The 25,543-nt window shown below is 51.9% G+C and overlaps 1 protein-coding gene across 1 annotated transcript in view; it reads right to left on the bottom strand.

Moving 5' to 3' along the window:
• Positions 1–11,216, bottom strand: part of LOC137414914 (histidine--tRNA ligase-like) — a 49,709-nt gene extending 38,493 nt beyond the window's left edge. Inside the window, exon 1 of the mRNA XM_068100469.2 lies at positions 10,991–11,216. Coding sequence (XP_067956570.2) covers positions 10,991–11,086 — 96 coding nt within the window. The 5' untranslated portion in view covers positions 11,087–11,216. The remainder of the gene's footprint in view (positions 1–10,990) is intronic.
• Between the last annotated feature and the right edge of the window lie 14,327 nt (positions 11,217–25,543).

The raw sequence follows: 25,543 nt of genomic DNA, 5'->3' as shown, positions 1-25,543 counted from the left end.
TTAATGATTGTAAGCTGCTTTTGTTAACTTTTTTTTATTGAAATGAAGATGGCCAAATTTAAACAACGTTATAACAGTTATAAAAACTGGACAATACAAGGTTGTAAAAGACAATTTAAAGTAAATTTAATCTGATTAATGGTTATCCTATGATTAAAAAGCAAAATTTTCAATTTTTTTCCATAAATATGCTTGAAATTTCAGCCAAAAATCCGTTTTTTGGATAAAAGTGGTATTGAATTGTGTCACAGACATTGTTAAGCTATCCAATCATCCTTGGCTTTCAATTCTGCATCTTTTGGTACCAGAATCAACTCTGGGGGTCAAACACAGCTTGAGAAATCGTCAATTTAGGCATTTTTTGAGTCGTCTGTAACTGTTGCTATGGTAACGGGCTGTCTGACCGTAAAACGTCAATATTTTTGAATTTTGTTTTCATGATTTTGTTCCTGATACTCACTCACAACTTTTAGGTAAATTACATTGAATTAGGAAAATCACCTCCGATTTGGCCCAGCCTAACCCACGGCAGCCGGTCGGCCCAACCGTCGTCCTGAAGGCCGGCCATGAGTGCGGCCTTCATGTAGCGGTGAAACCGCTCGCACAACCCGTTGGCTTGGGGGTGGTAGGCCGTGGTGCGGTGCAGCGTGACCCCCAACGAACGGGCGACCGCGCCCCAAAGCTCAGACGTGAACTGTGGGCCGCGGTCGGACGAGATGTCCGCTGGTGCGCCGAAGCGCGCGACCCAGGTGGCGATGAACGCCTGCGCCACGTCGGCGGTGGTGGTGGAGGCGAGGGGCACGGCCTCCGGCCACCTGGTGGTCCTGTCCACCATGGTGAGCAGGTGGGTGAACCCCCGCAAGGGGGGCAGGGGACCCACCAGGTCCACGTGGATGTGGTCGAAATGCCGTTCAGGCACGGCGAAAGGTGCCAGCGGGGCCTGGGTGTGGCGGTGGACCTTGACCCGCTGGCAGGCCGTGCAGGCGTTGACCCAGTCGCGGATGTTTCGTCGAAGGCCGTGCCAGACGAAACGCGCCGACACCAGCTTCTGAGAAGCTTTCCGGCCCGGGTGAGAAAGGCCGTGGATGGAGGCGAAGATGCGGCGCTGCCAGGAAACGGGCACGATGGGGCGAGGCTGGCCCTGGGAGACGTCGCAGAGCAGGACGGTGCCCGCGAAGGGAATGTCGGCCAGGCGGAGGCCCGTGTCCGCCGCACGGAGTGCCTGCACCGAGGCGTCGGTGGTCTGGTCGGCCGCCATGAGCGCGAAGTCCACGCCGAGGTGGACCGCGTTCGCGCTGGCCCGAGAAAGACAGTCGGCCACGGCGTTGTCTTTGCCGGCGACGTGCCGGATGTCCGTGGTGAACTCCGACACGGCGGAGAGGTGGCGCTGCTGGCGGGCCGACGACGGCTCCGTGACCTTAGCCATTGCGTAGACCAACGGCTTGTGGTCGACGAAAGCCGTGAACGGGTGGCCCTCCAGGAGGTGTCGGAAATGGCGAACGGCCAGGAATAGCCCGAGCAGCTCGCGGTCGAACGTGCTGTAGTTTAACTCGTTCGGCCGGAGTTGCCGGCTGAAAAAAGCGAGTGGCTGCCAAACCCCGTCCACCCATTGCTCATGGACGGCGCCCACCGCGTAGTTGGAGGCGTCCGTAGTGAGGGCGATGGGCGCGTTGAGCACCGGGTGAGCCAGCAGCGTTGCGTCGGCGAGGGCCCGTTTGGCGCTGGCGAAGGCCGCGTCCATGGCCGCGGACCAAACAATGTCATGCTTGGCCGGCTTGCCCCGGAGGGCCTCGTAAAGGGGCCGCATGAGCTGAGCAGCGCGGGGCACGAATCGGTGATATAAATTCACCATGCCGAGGAACCCTTGGAGGGCCTTGATGGAACGGGGACGCGGGAACGTGGTGATGGCCTCGACCTTGGTCGGCAGCGGCACGGCCCCGGTCTTGGTGATGCGGTGGCCCAAAAAGTCAACGGTCGCCGTGCCGAAGTGGCATTTGACCGGGTTGACAATTAAGCCGTGCTCGCTGAGGCGACCGAACAGTGTTCGGAGGTGGAGGAGGTGCTCGGCGCGGGACGTGCTGGAGACGAGGATATCGTCCAGATAGACGAAAAGAAACGGCAGGTCGCGCAGCACGCCGTCCATCAAGCGCTGGAACGCCTGGGCCACGTTCTTGAGGCCAAACGGCATCCGCAAAAATTCGAACAAGCCGAACGGCGTGATGACGGCCGTCTTCGGGACATCGGCCGCCCGGACAGGTACCTGGTGGTAGCCCCGTATCAGGTCAATTTTCGAAAAGATGACCCGTCCCGCCAAACGGGCGGAAAAGTCCTGAATATGCGGGATCGGGTACCTGTCGGGGGTGGTAGCGTCGTTGAGACGGCGGTAGTCGCCACACGGGCGCCATCCACCCCCCGGCTTTGGCACGATGTGCAGTGGCGAGACCCACGCGCTATCGGAGCGCCGCACGATGCCGAGGTGCTCCAACGCGTCGAACTCGGCCTTCGCCACGGCGAGCTTGGCCGGGTCGAGGCGGCGGGCCCTGGCGTAGACCGGCGGGCCCGTAGTGGGTATGTGGTGCTCGATCCCGTGCCGCACCGCGATGGCCGAAAACGTCGGCCGCGTGAGGGCCGGGAATTCCGCGAGCAGGCAAGCGAACTCGTTCGCTGCCGGGAGGGCGCACGCCAGTTCGGTCGGCGCGGAGCTGCTCATCGTGCATGCCAGGGTAGCTGAACGTCTCGGCGTTGACAAGGCGATGACGTTTGACGTCGACCAGCAGCCCGTGCGCGCAGAGGAAGTCGGCGCCCAGCAAAGCCATGGGGACGCAGGCGGTCACAAAAGTCCATTGAAAACGCTGGCTGCCGAAGCAGAGGGTGACGACGCGTGGGCCGAAAGTGCGTATGGCCGAGCCATTAGCAGCGACCAAAGAGGGGCCGCAAACGGCGTCCCGCCTGTCCTGCTCGGAGGCGGGTATGACGCTCAGTTGGGCGCCGGTGTCACACAGGAAACGCCGCCCAGACGCTTTGTCCCGAATAAACAGCAAGTTGCCCGAGTGGCCGCCACTCATGGCTGGGAATGAACGCCGGCCCGGCCGTTTCCCGACCTGCCGAAAGTGCACGGGGGCCGGCACGTCCGAGCCTTGTGTCCGAACCTGGCGTGGTAATAACACCACGCCCGGTCAGGTGGAGGCCCCGGCCGTCGTGTCGGAAGCGGGCGGTGCGGCGTGGCGGCCGCCAGTTGCACCGGCAGTTCGGCCTCCAACCGCGCAGGGCGCTCGGGTGTCATGGGCGTCGCCTCGGACGGCGGCGGGCTCCAGGTAACCGAGCCGATGTGCTGGCCCGCCGAGGAGATCTTATCGGCTTCCCTGGCGAGGGCGCGGGAATCCGTGATCAACGTGCCAGCCAGGGCGAGGCGTACCGGGTGAGGCAGCTGGCGAAGGAACAGCTCGCGGAACAGAAAATCCGGAGAGTGCTCACCGAGCAACGAGAGCATATAGTCCATGCGCTCGGACGGGCGCGTGTCGCCGAGCTCGGGCAGAGCGAGCAGGCGCCGTGCGCGTGCTGCCGGTGAGAGGGCGAAAGCGTCGAGGAGGAGTGTCTTCAGCGCGTCGTATTTGTCAGCAGCCGGCGGGTGCTCGAGGAGGCTCAAGGCACGGGCCGCGGTGGCGGAACCGAGCGCCGCCACAACATGGTGGAAGCGGGTGTCGTCCGCGGTGATGCCTCGCAGGGCGAACTGAGAGTCCGCCTGAGCGAACCAAACAGCCACGTGAGCCTCCCAGAAGGTAGGCAGTTTAAGCGTCACTGCCGTATCCATGTCGGTAGGTCACCAATGAAGGAACTGCGCTCCAACGCGAGTCGAAAGAATTGACGCGACCAAAGACGGAATTCGTCCGAGTTGCTTTATTGAAACAAAACAGCTCAGGTATTCTCACAAGCCCGTTTATCGGGCAGCAATATATATACACATTTATGTCGGGAAGTTTGCCCGGCATAAGCTATACCGGGCATGCCCGGGTGTCAAGGGCGAGCCTTGGAAAGGCGAGTCTGGACCTGCCCGGGCGTGTTTGGCTGCGGCCTGGCAAGTCGAGGCTGGGCGTGCCCGGGCGCTCTGGACGAGCCCTGGAAAGGCGATAGCGGGCATGCCCGGACGCTCTGGCGAGCCCTGGAAAGGCGATAGCGGGCATGCCCGGACGCTCTGGGCGAGCCCTGAAAAGGCGATAGCGGGCATGCCCGGACGCTCTGGGCGAGCCCTGGAAAGGCGAGAGCGGGCATGCCCGGGAAAGACGAGACCGGGCGTGCCCGGGAGGTTCGGGCGTGCCCGGGAACAGTGAGTCCGGGCATGCCCGCCCGGGAGAGGCGCGTCTGGCCGTGTTCTGGCCGGTGCAAGGCGATTGTGTGCATCCAGCGGTAACCGCTACAGTAGGTAAACTTTTATAAATCACTGGTTTGATAGAGAACTAGAACGGCACTCAGTAGAGAGCATACCTCCGCCAGGTGAACAGTTTACATTTTGTATCCCAGAGTAGACCAGAAAATCACAATACAGAATCACACTTAATCAAAATCATCCGTCCATAACCTTTTGAGATATCCTGCTATGTATCGTTTTTGTCCCAATGGTGAAGAATCACTTAAATAATTCTACTAGCAGGAACCACATCAGGATCTTCACCAAAATCGAATCATTTCGTACTGGTCACATACACTACATCTCTGCAAAATTTCGCCCAAATCCGTCCACAACTTTTTGAGATATCTTGTTCACAGAAAAAACAAACAATCAGACAGATAGACCGGGGTGAAAACATAACCATCCACCTTTGGTGGCGGACTTAATAAAGAGTTTTCTATTTTGACATCTGTGTTACAGTTTGTTTGTTTTTGTTGTTTTTTGCATACAGAGTCAAGGCTAACACATTAACATACAATGTGAAAACATGCACAGACACATAAAACATACAATAAATGAAGGGAGTGGGAGACATGAGGAGGAGAAAGAGAGGAAAGCATACAAGCAAAACAGTAAAGAACAGGGACGTCAGTAGATCTGTGGAAGAGAGGGGGCCGGTGGGGGATGGGGTAGGGAGGGGGGAGGGGTACACGGTGTAAAGCAAATTGACACAACTAGGAATTTCAACAAAGAAGTTGGGGATTGAAAGAGGCGGATTTGGGGTGTTTAACGGGGATAGAAAAGATCAAGGTTTTGGATGGGGGAAGATAAGAGATGGTGGTGAACAGCTGTTTTCAAGACATGGAGGGAGGAGAGGGATTGAAGAGAGTGTGGGAGTTTGTTCCAGAGGTGGGAGAAAAGAGGAATGAAAGTGAGCAGAGAGTCTTGATTTTGGTGATTTCACCAGAAGAGGGCTGCTGGCAGATCTTGTGTGTCCTGCAGGATTATTTTGGGGACAGAGCACAGACAGAGCAGGGGTAGCGAGGCCGCAGAGGAGTCGGTAGCACACAGAAAGACAACCTACCTGCCTGCATTGAGAGAGAGAGAGAGAGAGAGAGAGAGAGAGAGAGAGAGAGAGAGTGAAAGGCCCTTAGAATCAGCTTCATCGCGGGAGATTCCAATGATTCTAAAAACTTTTGTTTCAACAGCGTGAATCCGAGCTCGGTGTGAGGCAGGAGCACCAGCCCAGAGGGGAGAGCAGTATTCCTTTGAGTTGTGGATGAAAGCCTTGTATGTGGTGAGGAACTCAGGTGTGCCAAGGAAGGACTTCGCACGACGGAGGATGCCCAGACGGTGACTGGCTTTGGAGGCCAGCTTGGAAATGTGGTTTTCCCAGGAAAGATCATGACAGATTGTGACACCCAAAAGCTTGAGTAACAGAACTTCTTCAAGAGGATTGTTGAGAAAGTAGATGGGAGGGTTGTCCAGATGGCCTTTATGGAGAGACAAAGTGAGAGTGCGAGATTTGTCAGGATTGAAAGACATGTTCCACTTGTTTGCCCAGTCTGTGATTTTGTCCAGGTCTGCAGAGAGTGAGGAGGCTGCAGACTGCCGATCTGCGGGATGAGGAATGGAGCGGCAGAGAGTGGAGTCATCAGCAAAGAGATAGAGAGGATTTTCAAGAGAGTCAGAGAGATCATTGATGAAGACCAGAAAAAGCACAGGGCCCAGAACACTGCCTTGGGGAACTCCAGCCTGAACAGGAAGAGGAGATGAAAGAAACCCATTCAGGGCCACACGTTGACTACGACTAGAGAGGAAGTCTGCCAGCCATGCGTGGAGATTTCCATGGATACCAAAGGAGGAGAGTTTGGTGAGCAGAGCGGGGTGCCAGACCGTATCGAAGGCACGTGATATGTCGAGGGAGACAGCTCTAATTTCCTGTTTGGCATTGAGGACCTCCATCCATTGTTGAGACAGCAGAAGCAGCATGTCCAGAGTAGAGTGACCTGGTCTGAAACCAAATTGATGATCAGAGATCAAGCCATTGGAGAAGAGGAAAGATTTCATATCCGAAGCAATGATGGATTCCATGACTTTGCTGATAATTGGGAGAAGGCCGATTGGTCTGTAGTTGCTAGGATCTGTTTTTGCACCTTTTTTGTGCAAAGCGGTGATGTTGGCTGATTTCCAAGCAGATGGCAGTTGACCTTGAGCAAAAGAGAGGGTGAAGAGAACAGAGAGAGGGAGTGAAAGAGCGGAAGAACAGGATTTTAGGACCCGTGGGCTGATGCCGTCAGGTCCAGTTGCAGAATCAGAGTCGAGGGTTGACAGAAACTTTTCCACCTTGTCAGGAGGAAAGGACACGGAGTCCAGGAGCAGCTGGGTACGACTGGGTATGGTGGGTACAGAGAGGGATGGGTTTGGGACACAAGATTTAGAGGCAAACACAGAGTTGAGGCATTCAGCTTTTTCACGTGCGGAGTCAGCTGTGTAGCCGTTTGAGGTAAGGGAGGGGATGGAGGGGGAACAAACACCAGAAACAGATTGACCAGACGCCACCAGGATTTGGAAGAGGGAGACAGATAAGAGAGTTCGGTCTTGAGAATGGAGAGATATTGTTTCCTGGCTCTCCTGAGGGTGGACACACACTTGTTTCGGGCTTTGTGAAAGGAAATGAGATTTCCTTCCGTTGGATTTGCTTTCCAGGAGACGAAGGCAAGTTGTTTCTGGGCAACAGCCTCACCACAAGATTCCGTGTACCATGGACGGGAGGAAGGGTATGACAACTGAAGATGAGATGGGATAAATCTGTGCATGAGAGAGAGCAATTTACTTTGGAAGAATTCCCAGGATGAGTTGATGTCAGATGTGGTGGAGATGGGAGACCAGTCCAGATGATTGATGGCTGCTTGAAGACCGTGCCAGTTGGCCTGAGTGAAATGCCAGACTCGTCGACGCTGAGCAGGCTCCCTGAGAATGGTCAGAGAGATGTCCACTTTAACAAGCACATGATCAGATGATCCGATTGGAGCAGAAGAGCAGCAGACATTTTCAGGGAAGTTCGTCAAAACCAAGTCCAGAAGAGAAGATGCTCCGTTGACTGAGATCCGGGTCGGGAAATTGACAGATTGTGTCAGTCCCAGTGAGTCGCAGAAGTCCTTTGCTGAGGAGCCATGGCTGGTGAGAGCGGTACCCACACCCAGCCAACTGGCATGGTGACAATTGAAATCACCACATATGAGGAAGAGAGACTTGGGATGAGTAGATAGAAGTTGGTCCATATTATCAGACAGCGAGATGTAGATGGAGTCATCACTGTTTGGTGGACGGTACAACACACATATGAACAAGAGGTGGGAGCAAAGGGGAAGCCGTAGCCAGAGGTATTCCTGGGGGTGAGGTGGAGAGAGTGCAGTGCAGGGCGAGTGAGGAAGAGAGTTTTTGATAAAGATAGCAACCCCACCTCCAGGACGAGGCTCAGGTCTATCATACCGGAGGAGGGAGTAACCCCGGGAGAGATACTAAGGAATCAGAGACATCATGAAGGAGGAAAGTTTCTGTTAAGCAGATCCCGTCTGGTTTGACAGAAGCAACCTGTATGGAGAGATCAGTTAAGTTTGAACGAAGGCCCCGGATGTTTGAGGTCCATACCGTTAATGAAGAGGAAGGGGGAGCATCGGATACAGAACAGGAAGGGGGAGGGGTAGGGTAAGATGTGGAAGAGGTGGAAGAGGTGGAAGAGGTAGGGAGAGCTGTTGAAGGTGTGTCAGAAATTTCAGAATAGCTCGGAGAAAGGGAAGGATGGGGCGGACAAAAGGTTTGATGGTGATTTGGTGAGGCACAATGAGGTGTTATTTGAGGAGGGGGAAGAGCGAGGCAGAAGGTTGGGGGAGATGGAGGTGAGAGTTGGAAGGGGGAAGAAGCGGGGAGGACGCTTTGAGGAGGGGGAGTGAGAGGGGGGAAATTGAGAAGAAATGAGGGTGGGGAGATTTGAAGGGGAGGGGCGAGGGGGGAGTTTAGGAGGAAAGGGACAAGGGGAGGGATTTGAAAGGGATGGGATATGGGGGAGATTTGGAGGGGAGGGGTGAGGGAGGAGTCAAGGAGGGGAGGGGTGAGGGAGGAGTCTAGGAATGATGGATTCCATGATCTTGCTGATGATTGGGAGCAGGCTGATTGGTCTGTAGTTGGAAGGATCTGTTTTTGCACATTTTTTGCTCTCTGAGATTGGCCTGAGAGATGTCTTAGCTGATTTATTACACCTTAGCTGATTTATTACACCTTAGCTGATTCTAACTGTAGTTCTTTGATTTGTATTCACTGGTTGTCGTTCTGGCAATGGAGAAAGTCTGAAACTGCAAGTAATTGATCAATTATATTAATTGCAGCAAATTATAAACAAACTTTAGGGAACAGGTTTATAAAGTACAGTATGTCCTTTGGTAGTACTGTACGAGGCATTATTAAAACAGTTTGCCTTAAAATCCTTGTTATCGCAATCAGATTAACAAAAAAAGGATTACCAGACAAAAAGGAAAGGTTCTATCTTTTGATTGGGGAATCAATTCAGTGACTCAATATGCAAATTCTTAAAATTTAATGTCAATCGCACGAAAATCTATGATTTTAGGTGATGCTGACCTTTGACCTTTCGACCTTTTGATAAAATAATTAATTTGCCCTCTGTGCACAATTTGCCTTAAAACTCTTGTTATCGCTATCAGATTGACAAATAAAGGAATATTAGACAAAAAGGAAAGGGAATATATAAAACAGACACCCACTGTACATCGAGCAGCACAGACACCCACCGCACATACTGTACATCGAGCAGGATAGACCCACCGTGCACACACTGTACTCCGGGCAGCACGGACAGCCACTGCACACCGGGCAGCACAGACACACACTGTACACCGGGCAGCACAGACACACACTGCACACCGGGCAGCACAGACACACACTGTACACCGGGCAGCACGGACAGCCACCGCACACACTGTACTCCGGGCAGCACAGACACACACTGCACACCGGGCAGCACGGACACACATCATACACACACTGTACACCTGGCAGCAGAGACCCACCGCACACACTGCACACCGGGCAGCACAGACACACACTGTACACCGGGCAGCAGAGACCCACCGCACACACTGCACACCGGGCAGCACAGACACCCACAGTACACCGAGCAGCACGGACACACATCATACACACACTGTACACCGGGCAGCACAGACACCCACAGTACATCGAGCAGCACGTTACACACATCATACACACACTGTACACCGGGCAGCACAGACAGGCACCGCACACACTGCACACCGGGCAGCACAGACACCCACAGTACATCGAGCAGCACGGACACACATCATACACACACTGTACACCGGGCAGCAGAGACCCATCGCACACACTGCACACCGGGCAGCACAGACACCCACCGCACATTGAGCAGCACAGACACACACAGTACACCGAGCAGCACAGACACACACAGTACACCGAGCAGCACAGACACCCACCGCACATTGAGCAGCACGGACACACACCGTATAACGAGCAGCACGGACACACATCGTGCACACTGTACATCGAGCAGCACAGACACACATCGTCCACACAGTACACCGAGCAGCACGGACACCCACCGCACACACTGTACACCGAGCAGCACAGACACCCACCGCACACCGGGCAGCACAGACACCCACACGCCACAGTACACCGAGCAGCACGGACACCCACCGCACACACTGCACACCGGGCAGCACAGACACCCACAGTACATCGAGCAGCACGGACACACATCATACACACACTGTACACCGGGCAGCAGAGACCCACCGGGCAGCACAGACACCTACAGTACGTACACCGAGCAGCACAGACACACACCGCACATTGAGCAGCACAGACACACACAGTACACCGAGCAGCACAGACACACACAGTACACCGAGCAGCACAGACACCCACAGTACATCGAGCAGCACAGACACACACAGTACACCGAGCAGCACAGACACACACAGTACACCGAGCAGCACAGACACCCACAGTACACCGAGCAGCACAGACACCCACAGTACACCGAGCAGCACAGACACCCACAGTACACCGAGCAGCACAGACACCCACCGCACATTGAGCAGCACAGACACACACAGTACACCGAGCAGCACAGACACCCACAGTACACCGAGCAGCACAGACACCCACCGCACATTGAGCAGCACGGACACACATCGTACACACATCGTACACACACCGTATAACGAGCAGCACGGACACACATCGTGCACACTGTACATCGAGCAGCACAGACACACATCGTCCACACTGTACATCGAGCAGCACAGACACACATCGTCCACACTGTACATCGTCCACACTGTACATCGAGCAGCACAGACACACATCGTCCACACTGTACATCGTCCACACTGTACATCGAGCAGCACAGACACACATCGTCCACACTGTACATAGAGCAGCACAGACACACATTGTGCACACTGTACATCGAGGAGCACAGACAGTCATAGACATAGTACACACTGTACACGAGGAAACAGCCACACTCACAGGTACCTTCTCTTTGCTCGATTTTTCAGCTTTCAATCGCCGAACGAGTTCGCCCTGCGCCTTGAGCGCAGCTTCGAGCTTCGCACGATCTGTGTCCGCCATCCTTCCTCCGCCGTTCAGCTGCACACACTGTACAAACTACTCCGCCTATTGGCACGTCTGCCACGATTCATTCGCCGTGTGTCCCGACTCCCGTTACCAATGAGCTTGTGGAGCGCTCGTCAAGCGGCTTAAGCATTCAAGCAAGCACTCCAACGAAACGGTCCATACGGAACGGCTGGCTTGGCAAGCGATGGCAAGCCGATTGGTAATCGATTGCAAACAACCAGGGTGAAGGAACTGCGCTCCAACGCGAGTCGAAAGAATTGACGCGACCAAAGACGGAATTCGTCCGAGTTGCTTTATTGAAACAAAACAGCTCAGGTATTCTCACAAGCCCGTTTTTCGGGCAGCAATATATATACACATTTATGTCGGGAAGTTTGCCCGGCAAAAGCTATACCGGGCATGCCCAGGTGTCAAGGGCGAGCCTTGGAAAGGCGAGTCTGGACCTGCCCGGGCGTGTTTGGCTGCGGCCTGGCAAGTCGAGGCTGGGCGTGCCCGGGCGCTCTGGACGAGCACTGGAAAAGCGAGAGCGGGCATGCCCGGACGCTCTGGGTGAGCCCTGGAAAGGCGATAGCGGGCATGCCCGGACGCTCTGGGCGAGCCCTGAAAAGGCGATAGCGGGCATGCCCGGACGCTCTGGGCGAGCCCTGAAAAGGCGATAGCGGGCATGCCCGGACGCTCTGGGCGAGCCCTGGAAAGGCGAGAGCGGGCTCTCGCCTTTCCAGGGCTCGCCCGGGAGGTTCGGGCGTGCCCGGGAACAGTGAGTCCGGGCATGCCCGGGAAGAGGCGCGTCTGGCCGTGTTCTGGCCGGTGCAAGGCGATTGTGTGCATCCAGCGGTAACCGCTACACACGCCCCTCCAGAATCGACCTGCACCGGCAGGGTCAATTTAAGGGGGGTCCGGATGACCCGGCCGAAGCGACCCCTGGAGGGTCGTGGGAGGGGTCCGACGTGGTGGTGGGTGGTCGAGCGGGGGGAACTGTGGACGGGGGGCGGCCTCGCCGCGGACGAAGGGCCAACCGTGGTGGTCGGTCGACGTCCATGTGCGCCGGTTTGAGGCGGTCCACAGAAATCCGGTCCGGCCGGCCGCCGAAGTCGACGATGAAAGACTTGTCGCCCCGTCGCAGGACCCGGAAGGGCCCGTCGTACGGCGGCCGGAGTGGCCCCCGGTGCGCGTCATGACGCACAAAGACGTACTCCGCTGTGCGAAGCGCCGGGGGGACGTAGGACTGGGGGCCACCGTGGCGGGACGTCGGCACGGGGGCAAATCGTCGGGCGGCCTCCTGGAGGTCCGAGCGCTGGCGAGCGGCGGACCAGGGACTGGTAGCGTCGGGCACGAATTCGCCCGGGACGTGGAGCGGCTGGCCGTAGACGAGCTCGGCGGCGGACGCCTGGAGGTCTTCCTTGGGGGCCGTGCGAAGGCCCAAAAGGACCCACGGCAGCCGGTCGGCCCAACCGTCGTCCTGAAGGCCGGCCATGAGTGCGGCCTTCATGGAGCGGTGAAACCGCTCGCACAACCCATTGGCTTGGGGGTGGTAGGCCGTGGTGCGGTGCAGCATGACCCCCAACGAACGGGCGACCGCGCCCCAAAGCTCAGACGTGAACTGTGGGCCGCGGTCGGACGAGATGTCCGCTGGTGCGCCGAAGCGCGCGACCCAGGTGGCGATGGACGCCTGCGCCACGTCGGCGGTGGTGGTGGAGGCGAGGGGCATGGCCTCCGGCCACCTGGTGGTCCTGTCCACCATGGTGAGCAGGTGGGTGAACCCCCGCGAAGGGGGCAGGGGACCCACCAGGTCCACGTGGACGTGGTCGAAACGCCGTTCAGGCACGGCGAAAGGTGCCAGCGGGGCCTGGGTGTGGTGGTGGACCTTGACCCGCTGGCAGGCCGTGCAGGCGTTGGCCCAGTCGCGGATGTTTCGTCGAAGGCCGTGCCAGACGAAACGCGCCGACACCAGCTTCTGAGAAGCTTTCCGGCCCGGGTGAGAAAGGCCGTGGATGGAGGCGAAGATGCGGCGCTGCCAGGAAACGGGTACGATGGGGCGAGGCTGGCCCTGGGAGACGTCGCAGAGCAGGACGGTGCCCGCAAAGGGAATGTCGGCCAGGCGGAGGCCCGTGTCCGCCGCACGGAGAGCCTGCACCGAGGCGTCGGTGGTCATGTCGGCCGCCATGAGCGCGAAGTCCACGCCGAGGTGGACCGCGTTCGCGCTGGCCCGAGAAAGACAGTCGGCCACGGCGTTGTCTTTGCCGGCGACGTGCCGGATGTCCGTGGTGAACTCCGACACGGCGGAGAGGTGGCGCTGCTGGCGGGCCGACCACGGCTCCGTGACCTTAGCCATTGCGTAGACCAACGGCTTGTGGTCGACGAAAGCCGTGAACGGGCGGCCCTCCAGGAGGTGTCGGAAATGTCGAACGGCCAGGAATAGCCCGAGCAGCTCGCGGTCGAACGTGCTGTAGTTTAACTCGTTCGGCCGGAGTTGCCGGCTGAAAAAAGCGAGTGGCTGCCAAGCCCCGTCCACCCATTGCTCATGGACGGCGCCCACCGCGTAGTTGGAGGCGTCCGTAGTGAGGGCGATGGGCGCGTTGAGCACCGGGTGAGCCAGCAGCGTTGCGTCGGCGAGGGCCCGTTTGGCGCTGGCGAAGGCCGCGTCCATGGCCGCGGACCAAACAATGTCATGCTTGGCCGGCTTGCCCCGGAGGGCCTCGTAAAGGGGCCGCATGAGCTGAGCAGCGCGGGGCACGAATCGGTGATAAAAATTCACCATCCCGAGGAACTCTTGGAGGGCCTTGATGGAACGGGGACGCGGGAACGTGGTGATGGCCTCGACCTTGGTCGGCAGCGGCACGGCCCCGGTCTTGGTGATGCGGTGGCCCAAAAAGTCAACGGTCGTCGCGCCGAAGTGGCATTTGACCGGGTTGACAATTAAGCCGTGCTCGCTGAGGCGACCGAACAGTGTTCGGAGGTGGAGGAGGTGCTCGGCGCGGGACGTGCTGGCGACGAGGATATCGTCCAGATAGACGAAAAGAAATGGCAGGTCGCGCAGCACGCCGTCCATCAAGCGCTGGAACGCCTGGGCCGCGTTCTTGAGGCCAAACGGCATCCGCAAAAATTCGAACAGGCCGAACGGCGTGATGACGGCCGTCTTCGGGACGTCGGCCGCCCGGACAGGTACCTGGTGGTAGCCCCGTATCAGGTCAATTTTCGAAAAGATGACCCGTCCCGCCAAACGGGCGGAAAAGTCCTGAATATGCGGGATCGGGTACCTGTCGGGGGTGGTAGCGTCGTTGAGACGGTGGTAGTCGCCACACGGGCGCCATCCACCCCCCGGCTTTGGCACGATGTGCAGTGGCGAGGCCCACGCGCTATCGGAGCGCCGCACGATGCCGAGGTGCTCCAACGCGTCGAACTCGGCCTTCGCCACGGCGAGCTTGGCCGGGTCGAGGCGGCGGGCCCTGGCGTAGACCGGCGGGCCCGTAGTGGGTATGTGGTGCTCGATCCCATGCCGCACCGCGATGGCCGAAAACGTCGGCCGCGTGAGGGCCGGGAATTCCGCGAGCAGGCGAGCGAACTCGTTCGCTGCCGGGAGGGCGCACGCCAGTTCGGTCGGCGCGGAGCTGCTCATCGTGCACGCCAGGGAGCTGAAGGTCTCGGCGTTGACAAGGCGATGACGTTTGACGTCGACCAGCAGCCCGTGCGCGCAGAGGAAGTCGGCGCCCAGCAAAGCCATGGGGACGCAGGCGGTCACAAAAGTCCATTGAAAACGCTGGCTGCCGAAGCAGAGGGTGATGACGCGTGGGCCGAAAGTGCGTATGGCCGAGCCATTAGCAGCGACCAAAGAGGGGCCGCAAACGGCGTCCCGCCTGTCCTGCTCGGAGGCGGGTATGACGCTCAGTTGGGCGCCGGTGTCACACAGGAAACGCCGCCCAGACGCTTTGTCCCGAATAAACAGCAAGTTGCCCGAGTGGCCGGCGCTCATGGCTGGGAATGAACGCCGGCCCGGCCGTTTCCCGACCTGCCGAAAGTGCACGGGGGCCGGCACGTCCGAGCCTTGTGTCCGAACCTGGCGTGGTAATAACACCACGCCCGGTCAGGTGGAGGCCCCGGCCGTCGTGTCGGAAGCGGGCGGTGCGGCGTGGCGGCCGCCAGTTGCACCGACAGTTCGGCCTCCAACCGCGCAGGGCGCTCGGGTGTCGTGGGCGTCGCCTCGGACGGCGGCGGGCTCCAGGTAACCGCGCCGATGTGCTGGCCCGCCGAGGAGATCTTATCGGCTTCCCTGGCGAGGGCGCGGGAATCCGTGATCAACGTGCCAGCCAGGGCGAGGCGTACCGGGTGAGGCAGCTGGCGAAGGAACAGCTCGCGGAACAGAAAATCCGGAGAGTGCTCACCGAGCAACGAGAGCATATAGTCCATGCGCTCGGACGGGCGCGTGTCGCCGAGCTCGGGCAGAGCGAGCAGGCGCCGTGCGCGTGCTGCCGGTGAGAGGGCGAAAGCGTCGAGGAGGAGTGTCTTCAGCGCGTCGTATTTGTCAGCAGCCGGCGGGTGCTCGAGGAGCCTCAAGGCGCGGGCCGCGGTGGCGGAACCGAGCGCCGCCACAACATGGTGGAAGCGGGTGTCGTCCGCGGTGATGCCTCGCAGGGCGAACTGAGAGTCCGCCTGAGCGAACCAAACAGCCACGTGAGCCTCCCAGAAGGTAGGCAGTTTAAGCGTCACTGCCGTATCCATGTCGGTAGGTCATCAATGAAGGAACTGCGCTCCAACGCGAGTCGAAAGAATTGACGCGACCAAAGATGGAATTCGTCCGAGTTGCTTTATTGAAACAAAACAGCTCAGGTATTCTGACAAAAGCCCGTTTATCGGGCAGCAATATATATACACATTTATGTCGGGAAGTTTGCCCGGCAAAAGCTATACCGGCATGCCCGGGTGTCAAGGGCGAGCCTTGGAAAGGCGAGTCTGGACCTGCCCGGGCGTGTTTGGCTGCGGCCTGGCAAGTCGAGGCTGGGCGTGCCCGGGCGCTCTGGACGAGCACTGGAAAAGCGAGAGCGGGCATGCCCGGACGCTCTGGGCGAGCCCTGGAAAGGCGATAGCGGGCATGCCCGGGAAAGACGAGACCGGGCGTGCCCGGGAGGTTCGGGCGTGCCCGGGAACAGTGAGTCCGGGCATGCCCGGGAGAGGCGCGTCTGGCCGTGTTCTGGCCGGTGCAAGGCGATTGTGTGCATCCAGCGGTAACCGCTACAAGGGTCTATTTTATTACTAGAATATTATTACTTTTTATGAGGTCACCTGGAACAAAGTTCAGGTGAGCTTATGCCGATGGCGCGTTGTCCGTCCGTCCGTCCGTAAACACTTGCAACTTCTTCTCCGAAACCGCTGAACGGATTGCGACCAAATTTGGCACAAATGATATTTATTGTGTTGTGACTAAAGTTTGTTCACGGCATTAAGAAAAAAATCTGCCCCTTTGGGGGTCGAAGACGGGGTTGCCCCCCAAAATAGGTATTTTTGTACACCGCACCTTTCCTATGCCATCTCCAGGTGCTGCAAATCGTCATTGCCGGGCACCGAAGGGGGCTCGGCAATGACGCACGCTGAAAGAGAGTACTCAGTTGTACACCGCTCCTTTCCTATGCCATCTCCAGGCATTGCAAATCGTCATTGCTGGGCACCAAAGGGGGCTCGGCAGTGACGCCTGCTGAAAGAGAGTACTCAGTTTTCACTCTGGTTTCTTGCTTTCTTGTTTGTTTGTTTTCTTTCTTGGTTGTCTGGACGATATCTCAGCCATCCTTTGAGCTAGGAAGCTGAAATTTCGGCACAAGAGTGAGCAAGTCCTTTCTCAAAAACGGTTTTTTTTTTTTGATTAATCAATAAATTGAGGAGTTATTTAATTATTAGCGATTAATTAAGTACTTATTTAATTAATCAAATTTCCTTTCTCTTCTGACCATTAACTCAGACACCTTTTGAGTAAGGAAGCTGATATTTGGACATACCAATGACCAGGTGATTTGGCTGCAAAGGATATTTTTTGATTTATTAATTAATCAATTAATCGATTAATTATTTAATTATTTTATTAATGACAATTTTTTTTATTTTTTTTAAGTTACAGATTCTGATGAAATGGTGGTGGTTTATGTGTTCTCTGACCAAATTGATTAATAATTTAATTTTTTTATGATTATTATTTATTTATTTTCATTATTAATTATTTATTTATCTTCTTTCTCATTTGGCCAATATCTCAGGCACCTTTTGAGCTCAGAAGCTAATATTTGGACATGAGTGACCAGGTGATGTGGCTATCAAGGATATTTTTGATTTATTGATTAATCAATTAATCAATGTATCGATTAATTGTTTAATTATTCGATTAGTTACTAAAAAAGAATTTTTCCCCCCAGTTACAGATTCTGATGAAATGGTGGTGGTTTATGTGTTCTGTGACCGAATTGATTGATAATTTAATTTTTTAATGATTATTATTTATTTATTTTCATTATTAATCATTTATTTATTTTCTTTCTCATTTGGCCAATATCTCAGGCACCTTTTGAGCTGGGAAGCTAATATTTGGACATGACAGTGATCAAGTGATGTGGCTATCAAGGATATTTTTGATTAATTGATAAATCATTTAATCGATTCATTATTTATTGATTAATCGATGAATTACTTATTGATTAATCAATTAATTATTTAATTTTTTATTAATGACTTATTTGATTAAATTTCTAAAAGATACATCTTCGGATGAAGCACGAGTGGTTTTGTTATGGTATTAGCCAATTGATTAAGAAAATATTTTGTGATAATCTTTTATTGATTTTAATTATACAATTAATCAATCAATTAGTGTACACCTCTCCCTCCCAATGCAGCCTCTATGAGCTGCACTGCGGTATTGCCGGGCGCCAGAGGCGCCCCGGCAATGCCGCGCTGTAGGATATTTAATTATTTGGCAAGGGGGCGGTGTACTTTGAATGTATGTGTACTTGTTTTCACTCTGGTTGTTTGTTTGTTTTATTTCTTGTTTGTCCGGACGATATCTCAGCCATCCTTTGAGCTAGGAAGCTGAAATTTCGGGACAATAGTGAGCAAGTCCTTTGTCAAAAACGGTCTATATATTTTTGATTAATCAATTAATTGATGAGTTATTTAATTATTAGCGATTAAATAAGTACTTATTTATTTCCTTTCTCTTCTGGCCATTATCTCAGGTGCCTTTTGAGTTAGGAAGATGATATTTGGACATGACAGTGACCAAGTAATGTGACTATAAAGGGTATTTTTGATTTATTGATTAATTAATTAATCGATTAATTATTTAATGATTCCATGAATGACTTAATTTTAAAAAAAATTAAAGTTACAGATTCTGATGAAATGGTGGTGGTTTATGTGTTCTCTGACCGAATTGATTAATAATTTAATTTTTTTATGATTATTATTTATTTATTTTCATTATTAATCATTTATTTATTTTCTTTCTCATTTGGCCAATATCTCAGGCACCTTTTGAGCTGGGAAGCTAATATTTGGACATGAGTGACCAAGCGATTTGGCTATCAAGGATATTTTTGATTTATTGATTAATCATTTAATCGATTAATTATTTATTGATTAATTGATTAATTATTTAATTTTTTATTAGTGATTTATTTAATTAAATTTCTAAAAGATACATCTTTGGATGAAGCACTAGTGGTTTAGTTATGCGATTAGCCAATTGATTAAGAAAATATTTTGTGATAATCTTTTATTGATTTTAATTATACAATTAATCAATCAATTAGTGTACACCTCTCCCTCCCAATGCAGCCTCAATGAGCTGCACTGCGGTATTGCCGGGCGCCGGAGGCGCCCCGGCAATGCCGCGCTGTAGGATATTTAATTATTTGGCATGGGGGCGGTGTACTTTGAATGTATCTGTACTTGTTTGTTTGTTTGTTTAAACTTTAAAGTCTTATGATTATGTTAATATGATTCTACATGCTGCCCTGTGTTCTAGAAACCATTCAAATTGGTTTAAAATACCTTAATTAGTGTGGTATACCGTTTATTCTACCAGGTGAGCGCCAGGGGTATTGATTGCCCCTATGTTTTTCTCTCACTACGTGTCGAGGCTTGAGGTGCGTATTACTTTTGTATTAGTATTACCATTACTATTACTATTACTATTATGCACGGGCCTTGGCAGGAAACAAACTCTGAAGTAATCTCGTTTCTGTCTATTGCGCTAATACACACACTTTCCGTTTCCACGGCACCGTTGCTATGGTTAATCTATGGGGCAAGAACAAAAATACCCTGATAAATATGATACATTGAGGCATTTTTACGCAGCAGAAAACAAAAACGTGTTCGGGCAAGGAGTTAGGGCTAGTAGTTAGGGCTAGTAGTTAGGGCTAGGAATTAAGGGAAGGAGTTAGGGCTAGGAGTTATGGCTAGTATAGTCCAGTCAATCTGTAATTTGACCTCAAACAAATTGCAAAAGAAATACTTTTTTGATAAACATGCTTAGTAGTATTGCCTTGATGATATATCAAAAGTCTAGAAAAGTCTCGAGTGCGGAAACAGTTTTAAAAACGAAATAAATTTGACGGATTTTGCGTGCGACTTTTCGGCAGAGGTCAGATACAAAATAGTTTGAAATCTAAGGAAATTTGGTTTTCAAGCTCTGCTAATGCAACATTTTTAATAATTTGTGGCATAACAATTATCATGAATATATCAAATTCGTGCGAAATGGATCAATTTATGAACGTCAGTCTAACAAAAAAAAATATCTATGGAAGGTCATACTCGGCACAATCTGTATTTGTTGATGTGATAAGTATGTTGCTTGTTTGGAACTTTTGGTGTTAGGGATTACCCCGTTTAATGTGTTTTCTTTAATAAAAATGAAAGAATAAGATATTTAATCTTAACCTTTTTAAAATTCAAACTAAATATACGTGGAATTATTTCTGTTCTATCTTTTTTTTTACAGGTTTGCCTGACATGGAATTGTCTATAATATGCAAAGACACAACGAGAGATGGTGATATAACTGTCCATCTCGGCACAAAAGGTATTAACCAGGCCAGCAGTCAACGTGGAGACACTCTACAGAGCTCACCAGGTGACTTGGTGCACCAAGAATGTCGTCGCAAATATTGCAACCCCAACGTTATTAAACGTGACATTGCTAAGATTGGAACAAAAACAACTGACTCAAGAACACTGCGCTCCACTGAACCACACTTTATTTTCAGTGAAAACTGTTTATTTTGTGGAAAATATGCAAAACATTCAAGAAAGAAAAGGGGATTGGATGTTTATCCAGTTCGCACCAAAGACTTTCAAGAAACCATTGAGGCTATTTGCAAACAGCGTGCTGATGATTGGGGGGAGAAAGTTCGAGGCCGAGTTGAGTTTGCCCAGGATCTTCATGCTGTCGATGCCATTTATCACCAGTCGTGTAATGTCAACTTCTCCCGGTGTGTACCCTGGATAAGAATAGGTACACCGTATCCCTGCGTGTCGTAAGAGACGACTAAGAGGGTTGGCGTCAGGAAGGGCATCCGGCCATAAAAACATTGCCTCAAAAAGGGAACCATGACAATTACAACTACATGTGGGCAGGGTACACCCCGAAGTGGAGATCGGTTTCTGAGGTTTGGGACATGGAATGTAGGGACAATGACAGGGAGATCAGGAGAAGTGGTGGAAGTATTGGTCAGAAGAAGAGTGGACATATGTTGTGTGCAAGAGACGAGATGGAAGGGAAGTGGTGTGAGAATGGTGAAGGGTAGGCAGGGACAGAAATACAAGTTTGTGTGGCAAGGGTGCCCGGAGGGGGTGAATGGTGTTGGTGTCCTCTTTTCTGAGGAGTTTGTAGACAGTGTGGTGAGTGTGACGAGAGTGAGTGATAGGTTGATGATGGTGAAAATGATGATTGGAAAGCTCTTGGTGAACGTCATCTCGGGATATGCTCCGCAGGTTGGTCGAAGCGATGAAGAAAAGGACAAGTTCTGGTGTGCGATAGAGAAGCTGATGGAAAACGTGAAAGATGAGGAAGTTGTTGTGGTAGGAGGAGACCGAAATGGACATGTGGGAAGGAGTATGGATGGTTTTGACGGAGTTCATGGGGGTTACGGATATGGTGTGAGAAATGGAGAAGGTGAAAGGATTTTGGAGTTTGCTGATGGAGCTGATTTGTTGATTTGTAATACTCAGTTCCAGAAAGAGGATAATAAGCTTGTTACATACACGTCAGGTGGGTCGACGACAACCGTTGACTACCTGATGGTGCATAGGCGAGATAGGGGGCACCTCCGGGACACAAAGGTGATCCCGGGGGAGGAGGCTGTTTCACAGCACCACTTGGTTGTCTGCGACATAAGGGTGAAAGGTGCGAGGAGAGCTCGGCGGGTGAAGTACCAACCGAGAATGAAGGTGTGGAGGTTGAAAGAGGTGACAGCAAGGGAGGCATTAAAAGAGAGGCTGAGTAGGGTCGAGGATGATGTGGTTGAGCTTGAAAGTGGTTGGATGTCAATGAAAGCTAGTCTGTTGGGAGCCGTTGGTGAGGTTATGTGGATGGACAAAAGGACCACCGAGGCACTCGGAAACATGGTGGTGGGATGATGAAGTTGGAAAGAGGATTGATGAGAAGAGGAAGAAGTTCAAGGAGTGGCAGAAGGCGAAGGGTACGGGAGCAGAAACAGCAGAGCATGAAAGTTATAAGGCAGCCAGGAAGGCTGCAAAGAAAGAGGTAGCAAAGGCGCAGGAGGCATGTAGGAAAATGTTCGGAGAACGCTTGGATTCGGAAGAGGGTCAGAAAGCAGTATTCAGGATTGCAAAGCAGATAGCGAAAGAGAGGTGTGATGTGATGGGGGTGAGTTGCTTGAAGGATGAAGTGGGACAAATCGTTGTCGACCCAGATGGAATTAAAGGAAGATGGAAAAGATATATGGAAATGCTGTTGAATACAGAGAATGAATGGGATGGCAACATAGAGAGTAACCCAGTTTTAGGACCGGCAGAGAAGATAACTGAGAAGGAAGTTGAGGAAGCGATAAAAGCAATGAAGGGTAGAAAAGCGGGAGGGCCGACGGGAGTTGTGGGAGATATGTTGAAGGCAGCAGGAAGTTGGGGTGTGAAGGGAATGACAGAGATCTGTAATCTGGTGGTGAAAGAAGGCCGCATTCCAGTGGATTGGGAACTGAGTACCCTCGTTCCTCTATACAAGGGGAAAGGTGACCCTCTGGAGTGTGGCTCGTACCGAGCGATAAAGTTATTGGAGCATGGAATGAAGGTATTGGAAAGGGTGTTGGAGAGGAGGATAAGGAAGAAAGTGAAGATCGACGAAATGCAGTTTGGATTCATGCCAGGAAGAGGAACGACAGACGCGCTTTTCATTGTGAGGCAGTTGCAGGAGAAGTACATGGAGAAGAGGAAGAAGTTGTGTTTCTTGGGTTTGTTGATCTGGAGAAAGCATTCGATAGGGTACCACGCAAAGTATTGACATGGGCATTGAGGAAGTTAGGAGTGGAGGAATGGTTGATCAGAGTCGTGATGGCAATGTACAAAAGAGCGCGCACAGCTGTAAGGACGAAGGACGGGAACAGTGGTGAGTTTGAGGTGAAGGTGGGAGTGCATCAGGGGTCGGTACTAAGTCCACTACTATTTGTAGCTGTGATGGAGGTACTGGCTCAGAACGTAAAGGAGGGTTTACCGTGGGAGTTGTTGTATGCAGATGATCTGGTGTTGATTGCGGAAAGTATGGATGGACTGAAGGAAAAGATGAACACGTGGAAGGAATGTATGGAGACAAAAGGTCTGAAGGTGAATATCGGAAAGACGAAGGTGATGGGAAGTGGTAAAGCATGTGGTGAGGTGGAAAGAACTGGGAAGTGGCCCTGTGCTGTGTGTAGGAAGGGTGTCGGAGTGAACTCCATTCAATGTACAATGTGCGCTGAGTGGGTTCATCAAAAATGTAGTGGTCTGAGAGGGTCATGAACCAGTGTGGCAGCTACATTCAAATGTGAGGTGTGCACAGAGGGAGCTGCAGATGGAGGAAATGTTGAGTTGGATCTTGGAGACGGCGTGAAGCTGGAAGGTGTGAAAACATTTTGCTACCTCGGAGACATGCTGAATGGAGAAGGTGGATCAGACTCGGCAATGGTTGCTCGAGTGAGATGTGCATGGAAGAAGTTTCGGGAACTGAGTGGCATGCTGATGATGAGGGGAGTGTCGTTGAAGCTGAAGGGAAAGGTGTATGCTGCATGTGTGAGAAGTGTTATGATTTATGGGAGCGAGACATGGGTAATGAACGTAGAGCAGCAACGAAGGTTGGAAAGGGTGGAAATGCGAATGGTTCGGTGGATGTGTGGAGTATCGTTGAGAGAGAGGAAGACAAATGATGAATTGCGAAAGATGATGGGAATAGAGCCTGTGATTGATGCTGTCAAGAGGAACAGGTTGAGATGGTTTGGTCATGTGTTGAGGAAGGATGAAAGTGACTGGTTGAGAAGAGTGATGGAAATGAATGTAGAAGGAAGCAGAGGACGGGGAAGACCGAGAAAGACTTGGCTAAAGATGGTGGAAGAAGAAATGCGGGCAATGGGGTTAACAAGGAGAGATGCAGAAAATAGGGCAAAATGGAGAAGATTGTCATGGGGACCGCAAGGCTAACCCCCGCTCTAGCAGGGAAAATGGCCTTTAAAATGCATGTTGTTGTTGTTGTGTGTAATGTCAACTTCAGAACGAGGAAAGATGTCCCACGGGCACACCAGGTTCAAAACAAAACCAGTAAACAGTTCCATGGGAGACCTGTAAATTCTGATCAGAGTTCAGCATTTCTCAAGGTCATTGAGTATTTGGCCAAGAATGATGATGAACAAATAACAGTAAACGATCTTGTGGAAAAAATGAGTCATTTCAGTGGAAATGATGCATACAGTGCTGTGTACATGAAAAAGAAACTGCTTGAACATTTTGGAAACTCTATCATAGTCACAGAAATAAATGGAAAACCAAATGTTGTCACCTTCAGACATACAGCTTCATCTATTCTGCAGGGGTTTTTATCAGCGTCCACAAAAGCAGGATACAAATTCAGAAAAGATGAGTCTCATAGAAACTGCAGCCAAACTCATTAAAAGTGACATCAAATCCATGACTACATCAAAATGTGCATATCCTTCACCATGTGACCTTTCTTCTGTCAATGATAACATTTCATATGTCCCTGAAACATTACAGTTACTGCTAAAAACATTATTTAGTGAGAAAAACCCAAATGTGAAGATTGCATCAGCAGGACAAGCTATTGTCCAGGCCACACGACCTCGAGTTCTCATTTCGCCACTGCAGATTGGACTTGCAGTAGAACTCCATCACCACTTTGCATCCAAGTTTTTGATAGATACCCTCAACAGTCTTGGATTTTGCTCTTCCTACTCAGAAGTTAAAAAGTTTGAAGTCAGTGCTGCTGCATCACAAGGGATAGACATTCCTGGTTTTACACCTGGTCACTTTATACAGTTTATTGCAGATAATGTTGACCATAACATCAGAACACTGGATGGTCACAACACTTTCCATGGGATGGGTATCATTGCAGGAGTCACACCAGGAACCAAACACCAGAGGCCAATTCCAAGAATCTCTGCAACAACTGATGATCTCACTGCTCTTGGCAATATTGATATTCATTTCTTCAAACCACAGGTGAACATGATGTCAGAAATTGTCTATCAAGAGTTACATCTACCAGTAGCAAAGGACTCCACATGGAAACTTGATCTCCTGTCCAAAGTCTCCTGGAATATTCGACTGCCGACGCCAGGGTGGTCAGGGATGATGCAGATGATACAGCAAGGGTCGCACCCTGGACAGTCATCCATCCATTTCCTGCCAATGATTGATATGAATCCCAGTGATCCCACCTGCATATACTCAACACTGAAGTTTGTGTGTGCTGAAGCAAAGCGTTACGGATCAGAAGCAGTTATCACGTTTGACCAGCCACTATTTTGGAAAGCACTGACGATCATCTACAATGAACCAGTGACAAGTGACCTGAAGTCTGTTGTGCTAAGGCTTGGAGGTTTCCACATAGAAATGAGTTTCCTTGGATCCATTGGTCATCTTATGGGTGCCTCAGGTCTAAATGAACTCCTTGAAACTGTTTATGCTTCAAATGCAGTTGGACACATGATGACTGGGAAGTCTGTATCAAGGGCTGTCAGGGTACACTTTTTGGTTGACAAGGCCCTTAATGCTATGCTGATTTCAAAGGCATTCAGAGTACCCTTGTTTGAAGAGCATCAACATGACGACATGTCCAATGACATCAGAGATTCAAATGAACATGATGTTTCTGATGTTACGCCTAGGGAATCAGATATTGCAGATATTCCTCAAGTCATAGTCTCTGAAGATGAAGCAGCTCAAGGTCCTACCAGGATAACC

The sequence above is a fragment of the Myxine glutinosa genome, chromosome 4 (genome assembly GCF_964187855.1).
Source record: "Myxine glutinosa chromosome 4, kmMyxGlut1.1, whole genome shotgun sequence".
Lineage (NCBI taxonomy): Eukaryota > Metazoa > Chordata > Myxini > Myxiniformes > Myxinidae > Myxine > Myxine glutinosa.
The sequence above is the reverse complement of the archived record's forward strand: the minus strand, read 5'-3'. Positions and strand labels throughout refer to the sequence as shown.